The 9047-nt window shown below is 41.2% G+C and overlaps 1 protein-coding gene across 1 annotated transcript in view; it reads right to left on the reverse strand.

Moving 5' to 3' along the window:
- Positions 1-332: 332 nt before the first annotated feature.
- The window catches only part of LOC104462228 (protein kinase C-binding protein NELL1-like), a gene marked incomplete at its 5' end in the record, with an annotated part of 9123 nt that continues 408 nt past the window's right edge, over positions 333-9047 (reverse strand). The window contains 3 exons of the mRNA XM_010074090.1: positions 333-886; positions 1969-2193; positions 3935-4111. Of these exons, the coding sequence (XP_010072392.1) occupies positions 836-886; positions 1969-2193; positions 3935-4111 (453 nt within the window). The remainder of the gene's footprint in view (positions 887-1968; positions 2194-3934; positions 4112-9047) is intronic.

Below are 9047 nucleotides of genomic sequence, written 5' to 3' on the forward strand. Positions count from 1 at the left end.
TCTTAAGGCTCTCTGACTGCTTTATTGCTGCGCAACCCAGAGGGATTATACCCTCTTCCAGCATTTGCAGTTTCTCTTGCAAAACAGAATACTGGTAATGACAGTGATTCTTCCTGAATATGTGCTGAATTGGTGGCGGAATGTGGTTTTATTTCCATTTCTCACTATCGGGATCTTGCTGCTGCTCCACATGTCTGGAAAAGAAAGTGCTTTTTCTGCCATTTCATTAAGTTCATGGCATTTAATTTTATAAATTTTTAAGATGGACTTATTTTGATCACTTCCATTCTGTCCAATCAAATATACCTTTGAAAGCTTTAAAATGTTGGACGGCTGTGAAATATAAGTACTATGCAATTTGACTGTACATACATACATATTTTCATAAATACATCTGACAGGGACCTTGGAACTAAGTATGTGATATCATGGGACAAAATCACAACAGGCTGTCTTATTTGTAAAATCTAGATCCAAAGTAAGAAGAGTTGAATTCTATCATGTTGCCAATACACAAATTAAAACAAAAATACAGCATTAGTTTACCCATGAAATAATTTAAACAGATTTGCAAATGTCTTGACAGGAGAAGTGTGTAATTTACAACACTGAAAACTTTTAACAACCATTGACTTCTATGCGCTGTACTGTAGGTCACCCGGACAAGGCTAGCAAGGATGAGCAGAGTGATAGGTCCCAAAGGCAACTCCCAAACATCTTCCTCATGCGGAGACTTTGGTAAGTGTCTGTTGTATAAAACGCCAACGCATACGGCTTCACTTCAGGTGTCAACGTCATCGGTTTTCCTCCCTCGGCACAGTCCAGTCTGACTAGGTCAGTTATTGTTGAGACACTCTAACTCCACCGAGCAGCAGACGTTCCCATTCTGCACAGACAAACAACCAGGTGTCAATCACCTCTGCACAACGAGTCAACAAGAGCACAGGGGTTGGCGGCACGCAGAGACAGATGCAGCTCTGACACATCTACCGCACACAAAAATCTGCTGAAGCCATCATCCCAAGGTGTCCTCATCAGTCCCAACTGTGGGGGCTTTTTGAGGAGGGTGACTTTGCCAAACTGCACTGAACTGGCCTGAACTGCACATGAACTGGAAACCTGGATGGGAAAGACTCAGTGGTCCCCACAACCAAATACAGCACAGCAATGGCAACAGAGATGATTGGATTTTTCTCCCATGCAAGAAAGCTAAAGGAGAGAACTTTGATGTGATCCATGCAGGGAAGCTTTCTGTTTATCTGCTTGTTTCAGACAGTTCAGATCCTTGATGGATCAGAAAGAATGGCAGAAAAGCTGCCTTCAATGTTTTAAAGCCCTGCAGCAACAGCTTGGTTTCCCACGGTGGGAGAACATTTTCTATAACCCAAACCAACATTTTTAATAATTGTGATATTAGCGCAGTGGGGTCATTACTGCATGGAGCAAGGGAGGCGGACTGCACTTCTGCATTGCAGCCACTGGATTAAACACGTCTTGATGAGATCAGGGAACAGAAACAGTGGCAATCCCTTCCCATTTCTTTTGTAGGAGCGCCTCCACCTCTGAGCTGCAATGCGTTTTTACTTATGTACTTGCTGGTGAAAGCTTCATTAGTGTTTTTGCCTCTGCTTACCAGCTCTGTAAAACACATTTTCATGCACATCCACATTAGGCAATTATTAAGATATTAGCCTAGATTCATACTGAGAATGCCTGAAGGGGTCTCCAGCAGAATGTCTGAAAGTTACACTGGGATATTACATATCTGCGCTCAACATTTTCAACAAGCACCGAATGGTTTTGTTTCCATCCTGCAAAACACAAAAGCTGTGGGTTTTCCGTCGGCTTCTGCCCTCGGGTCTCATTTCCTTCCCCGAGATCTGAATGTGAGCTTCCAAGGGCAGAAGATGACCCTGACTTTCTGCAGCAACATACATCTCCGTTACCATTCCACCTTGCCCATCGTACCTTGCATTGGCAGGTTGTACAAGGAGATCCCACCATCGTCCACACAGCGCCGCTAAGTCTCGTGATTCCATAGCCATCTAGACAGGTTTGCCTGATGTCATAGGTGATGTTGTCAGCCAGACAGGGGTCACTGACGCAGTGGGGACAGCACTCTCCCTCCGAGATGGCTGTGTACTCGCAGTCCAGATTGGGGCACAGAAGAGGCCAACAATCCACCTCTCCTTCCTGTAAACATTGAAGCAAAGCTCATTGAACTTGTTGCCAATCATTAGCTACCATGAAACTTTGCATCCTGCTATTTATTTTGCCAAAATTGAAATAAACTTAATGGATCCGCTCTCGGTGTTGTTGAGCATGTAAAAGCATGTTTGAATACTCAGCTGAAGTTTCCTAAATGCAGCAGACTATCATTTGGTTGCTTTTGGATTAAACAACAACACTGTCATCATCGTAGGAGGAGAACTTGAGTTCTTTCAGGTTTTTAAAGACAGCATTAAATACCGGGTTCCAATGTTTTCTATAAACTATAATTTTTGCAGTGATTGCCTTGCAGCCTCATGTCCTCTTTCTACGCCTGGTCACATAAACATCTCAGCGGAATCACAGCAACTGTTTAAATACAAAATTAACACTGCAGATAGATGTAGGTCAGTACGTTTGAGAAGCACTGAACATTGATCTAACTAGCAACAGACAAAACTGGTTTTACTGTCTACTCCTAAAGGAATTGTTAGAGCAATACCAGTTATGTTTCACTGAGTTATTTTATTATTTACTTTTGTTAAAAAAAGCAGTTTAGTAGATAGAAACATAGAGAAGAGAGAATCATCAGGTCATTTCTGCAGAGTGTTGCTGCACAAGTCGAAACTTAACCTGCAAAGGGCTCCGGTAACTTGCATTATATTAATCTGTAAGCACTTCAGATATGGGCAACATCACACACTGCACAGAACGCTGCCTGTATCACTGATTTAGGGCATCCCTGTCTTTTAGCTCTCTATGTTAACCCAATCATAAAATTAGGCAAACAACTGCCAGCCACAAACTCGGCAGCCCTTGTAAAACATGTCACATCTGATATTTGCCATTGCTTCTGGCTGCTAATGTTTCTTGCTGTTCTTTTGCAAACATTAAAAAAAAATCACCTTAGGAGAACACAAAATACAATACTTGCTGCTGTACAGTATGGATAATTATCTCAATAGTAACTTGGCTTTGAGTGTAATTTGTTTCCTGATGCACAGACACCTCTTGATTAATATCATATATAAAGACTATGTTATACAGACAGCTATAAATGGAAAACTGATAATTCTAATGAAGTTCATTGCTGTTCTAATTAGCATATCTGTGCAGAACTTAAAGCTGTAGGGAAATTATCTTCAGTGCCTAATGAGAAAATAAATGTTCTTTATTTTGCATGTTTGTAATTTCAGTTTTCTTTATTCATCTTTTTTTTGTTCATTTTTGCTAATTCACTATGTGGCACTGGCACTCCATTTCTCCAGCACTTGCTGAATGAGGGGAAAAAAAAAAAAAAAAAAGAATTGCATTATGTATGCATTATATCCATTTTGATAAGACAGGTACACCAGCTGATGTAATTAAAAGCTGAAACTCCTCCAACCAAACCCACTGCACATGAGAAAAAATTTTTAAAGTCATTTAAAGGCCAGACAACCTTATAAAAATTCTCAAAAGTAGACTAATGTTAAAGCTAATATAATGTCAAGTTTTCCAAGCTTTTGTCAAGCTTTTCATTTTGTTCATTAGACCTACTTATTCAGCAGTAAGAGGAAAACTGATGGTGTAGCTTTCAGCTCTCTGGTGCTCTGTAAGTGCTTTATCATCATTCCCAGTCTGAAAAGCAGGTGAAGAGAGATCCAAGAGCCTGCTTCCAGGTTTGCTTTGCTAAAAATCATAATCCTTATTATTCTCATTCCCTTCCGAAATGCTTTACCCATACCAGGCAACGGCACTGCTGACAGCTGTAGGTCCAGTTGTCCCCGCTGCGGTAGAGCTTGTGCCCAGTTTGGTCGAGGCACTGGCTGGTGACACGGGTGTCGCACTCCGGGCAGCAGAAGAGATCAGCGCTGGGGTTCTCGCAGTCGCAGGCTGTCCTCCGGCAGAAAATCCTCCCGTCCTGCAAGGACACATTGCCCTGCCATCAACCACAAACCGCAAGGCAGCAACCCAGAGAAGGTCACGGGGCGTATATATCAAAGGGCACGTCTTTGGCATATCAGGAAATATTAAGTTCTTAAAGTATTTGATGTTTGTTTTGTAAAACGGGATCCTGCCAGATGGGAGTGATACCTCAAACACCAGTATTGTCCCAACTTCTACCAGTGCGTGGATCCAATACTGTCTGAATCGCAGAATCCTGTTCTCCTGTCTCCAGATAGCTGAATTTTAAAGAAATCAGTTTCTCAGAAGAAATATAGTGAGGCAATTTCATATCTCATTGGTTAGATCAATGAACACTTCAAGCAGTTGCACTCTAATACATACAATATTTGTTTAGCACTGTTTTGACTGACTGTATCCCTGTGAAGAAAAATAACTTGAATAAACAAATTGAAGTTATGAAGATGGTCCCTTTAATTTCATAGGAGCCCAGCATAGGGAAATCACAGTGTCACTAATCATTCCTCACTCTGAATTCACCTCTGGTCCTGTTCCACATCTGGACCAACAGTGCATCAGCTTCCAGCTAAACGGGCCTGTCACCATCCATTACACCTCTGTTCCTGTATTACAGAGGGCCCATATTTCACAGGCTCTCCAAAATATGATTTTGCTAAATATTTGCTTACAGTGTTGGATGGCCCATTTTGTTAAAGACCATTAAACAGAACTGTTTGAGATAAACAGAAAAATTGCTTCTGCATGTAAAGAGAAAAGGACATATTCTCTTTGCATCAGAGAAGAACAAATGGATTCTGATTGTAGTTATGAAAACTGGACGGACTACAGTGTTTGAAATTATACCTCTTCCTGCAGGTGAGCCAACAGACTGATACGCCACACATGGACTGGGAACTGAAATCACAGTCAACAGTGAGAAGACTATTGAAAAGTTTTGACATGAACTTGTTTTGCATTTAATGCTAGTTCTTGGATTGGTCCTTTTTCAAGCAAAGCATCCCCTGCAGCCAGCTGGAGGGTAGGGCTGTGACGGGAATGAAGCTATATTCTGCTTTGGATCACAACTGTACGATTCCCAGAACAACTCCACTCATTTCACTGCAGTTTTTCTACACTCTCATCAGAACCTTGTTCTGAGTTTATAAACCTGTATCTGATGTAAGAAGGAAAATAAGTTTTTCATTGCCACCAAACAAAGGGATACCTATCAAAGCAAGGGAATTTATTTCCTCTTGATCCTTTTAAAAAGTGATTACTAAAGAGTGACAGCAGCCCAGGCTGTCTTTTCCACAGGCAGATTAAACATCCATAACCACGGCATGTAGCACAGGAGATTGTTTTGTTTGTATTTTGATGTAAGAATCTGTGTTCGGCTCTTATTTGTAAGAAAAGACAGTCTTGGCCACAATGCAACACGTACAAAACCAGCATCAGGGAATGACAATACCCATGTCAGTCAGTGTCACTGATGCATTTCATCACGGATTTTTAGAAAATCACTTTCTGCTGTAAGAATGATTAACATTATTTCTTATGCCTAACAAGGCAAGCTGAAGAGAACACAGAATTTGGAAATGTAGAAAACATGCTGGGTCAACATGGCTCTGAACCACTTTCTCCAACCACAGGGCACGGGACTGGATTGTCCTACAGTCTTTGTTCAGTTTTGTATCAAACTAAGATAACTAAGGATTCAGTACTTGTGGCTAGTTTGCTGCTTTAGCTGTGGGAGAAGGAAAACCAAACTTTATTTCCTTACTCAGCAGTTTGAGTAAATCATAAAGAAAGGAAGACTGGCAGTGGCCCGTTTCCTTAGCCACAGGTCTGGCCAGGTCCAGATGCAATGCAAGGAATTAACCCTTTCCACAAAAACCAAGGAAGTCATCCTTCCCTTTCAGCAAGAGGTGAAAGAAAAGAGCCAAAAGCCTTCTGTGATGGTGAGTTATGCCTAAATCTCCACTCCTGCAGGTGGGAAAGCACACCCATCTCCCACCCCTGCTGAGGGCAGACATCAAGCTCAGCACCAAAGCTCTGCCGGGACAACCAGCTCCAGGCACAGGGGTTGTGCCAGGCGTCTGGGAACACAACGTTCTCGACAATGGCCATCTCTCTCCTCTCCATAATGGAGTTTGCATTAATAATGGCAAACAATAACCTGTCTGCTTAGTTCCCATTCAGCTTCCAAGCTTTCAAGATTAGTTTTCAAGTTCCCCTTTCAGCTGGTGACAGTGCTGGTAGTTCCCTGCGTCTCTGAGCTCCCGTGCTGTTACCTCTAGGGAGCAGCTAACCTTTTACGTTGCTTTACTCTCTGTATTTCAGAACACTGACAAAGCCTGATGATTTTGCCAGAGACCTTTTGGTAATCATAATACACTGCTACTCTCTTTATTCTTCAAGCGTCTGTGTTTTATCTACAACCTCATTAGCTCCATGCCTTTCAAAAACCATTTTTATCCATGCAGTGACACAAAGCTTCTTAAGCTACAACATCTCGCTTGCCTCTTTGCAGCTTTATAGAAGCATTGAGAAGCTATAGAAAATTGAGAAATATATAGAAAGCAACTTATTTGCTTTTGGTGGGTAACAACAGATAGCATCTCATTAGTACCTCTCCCTCCTGCCCTCCTCGGGGAACCAGTTCTACATGCTGCATAAGCATCAGTGGTATGAACACAAAATCGTTCTTACCAAAGGAAAAACTGACACACAAGGGAATTGCTGTAAAGGGTGACTCAAGTTTCCACAGAGCCCCAAAGCTGATGTGGACAGAAATCAGACCCTGCAGAAACCAAATCACCAAACTGTTCTCACCCTCAGGAACACACTTCACCGCGGCACATCAGCCTGTTCCCAGTGCTGTGCTTATCCCCCAGGCTTTTTTCACACAGGGAATGGAGGGCTGTCTTAATTACTCTAATTAAGACAGACTCAAAAGCCCAGATATAGCCCAACTGTACAGCCAGGCTTAGTTTTTTCACGGGAGAGAGCAAGAGCCCCCCCCCCACCCTTCAAATTTCTGCCAGTCTCAAATTTAATTGTGTATTAAATCCACAAGAGTTCAGGAAGATGCCTGTAGATGATGCAATTACTTAAGGTTCTGCATTAATTTATAACTTTGAGACACTACGTTTTTGTAAACTTTGTATTCATTCAGATGAATAAGGATGGTTTGAAGTAACAGGGTCTGATAAAACACTGAAATAATCCCCTGTGCTTCAATAATGACATGTTAGAGCACTGAAGTAATATAATTTCTCATATTCCATAGTATCCTACTCCAGAAATAACCATACTTAATGAACTTCAAAGTTAAGTAAGGTATTTAATTTCCTTTGTACCACAATTTAAGTTTAAATATTTTCAAGATGGGAGTTTTTCAGTCACTGCACAAAATATATCCAGCTGACCTTTCCTAAAACAACCATAACCAAAGAAAATGTATTCTTTTAAAATCTGAAATGCTGATTTTTTCTCCTAGATAAAATGAGCAGGATCATTTCAAAGTTTGAGTAAGAAGTATAAGGAATGATTTAGTTACACTCTGCCCTTTTCCTCACTGAAAACAGAGCGGTCTGCAAAAAGGTCACGCAGGGCTGGCTCTCCGTGCGACTGCATGGAAAGGACAGAGTCCTGCAGCAGGCTTGAGTACTCTGGTGTATTGGAAGCTATCACAATTTATAAAAATATGTTTCAATAACATATTTCAATAAACAGTGAATGAAGACTTTACATCCTGCCTGGGATATGATAGAGGAGCAGCTCTCCCTGTTTTCCCTTTTCTACAGACAAAAATTTGGCTCTTGAAACAAGGCAGCTACTGGAGGGAAATGAAATGCAAATGTTAATTCACAGAGGAAAAACTGGAAAGCGAGGAAGATATCAACGAAGAGTCACAGCAACAAACACTGCCAGGCTTAGTTTAAAATATCTATGTACTAGTTAATCATTTTGTATATTTTCATATACTAATAAGAACATTCAACATAAGAAATAAGTGCAATGAGAAATGGCAAATAAAACAAATTACAAGCAATCTAAAATGGGAATACTAATAGTTATAATTCTGCAAAGGCAGACCAGATGTCTTCACATATATTAAACTGTTTATTCTATTATAAGTCAGCCAGTTCCCCAAGATTACAATAAAAGCTTGATATATATTCAGTGGAGTTATACACTTCAGCTTCTGAAGGCAGGAGTTTCAGGGAGCTTGAGGCTACTTGAAGGAAAAAAACACAGCAACTAATAAGAACATATTCCATTTTGGGCCCAGAACAGCAGTGTACTATTCTAAAGTCCTGATTTTCCCTCCTGCTATACTATTACAACACAGAAATGATGAGGCTGTCAGCTTCTTGCAACTTCAAAATAACTCTTCCCACTTGTCCCCCCCAAAACCCTTTAATGCTTCTCTGGCTCATCAGCATTAAGAGATAGGGATTGATAGGCCACTTCTCATTAATATGGTTGTTCAGCTTTTCACAATGGCCAAAATCTCACTTTACTTACACTTATGCAAGGGCCAATACCATTCTGCTGTATCTAAGGACAGCTTTACCAGGGCTACGAAAGCATCAGGTCAAAGTGGCCATAAGAGACCAAGCACTTCTCAGATCAGTCCATTTCTAAAATTCCAATTTCAGTGACAGCACTCCTCTTTTAACTAGTGAAAATGAAGAAAGCGGAGTTAAATGTTCTTTTAACTTGATTACCGCACTCAGGAAAGAACTCACAGTTTCCACATTTTTCACATTTAACCTTCTATTAAAGGGTAACTCAAGACCCCCAATCGCAGCACGCTCCCCGTGGCTCTGGCCAGAGTTTCCACATTTTTCACATTTAACATTCTATTAAAGGGTAACTCAAGACCCCCATCGCAGCACGCTCCCCGTGGCTCTGGCCCATGGGGTGACAGGGTAGCAGTTCAGCAG

This window comes from Pterocles gutturalis, unplaced genomic scaffold (assembly GCF_000699245.1).
Source record: "Pterocles gutturalis isolate BGI_N339 unplaced genomic scaffold, ASM69924v1 scaffold6197, whole genome shotgun sequence".
Classification (NCBI taxonomy): Eukaryota; Metazoa; Chordata; class Aves; order Pterocliformes; family Pteroclidae; genus Pterocles; species Pterocles gutturalis.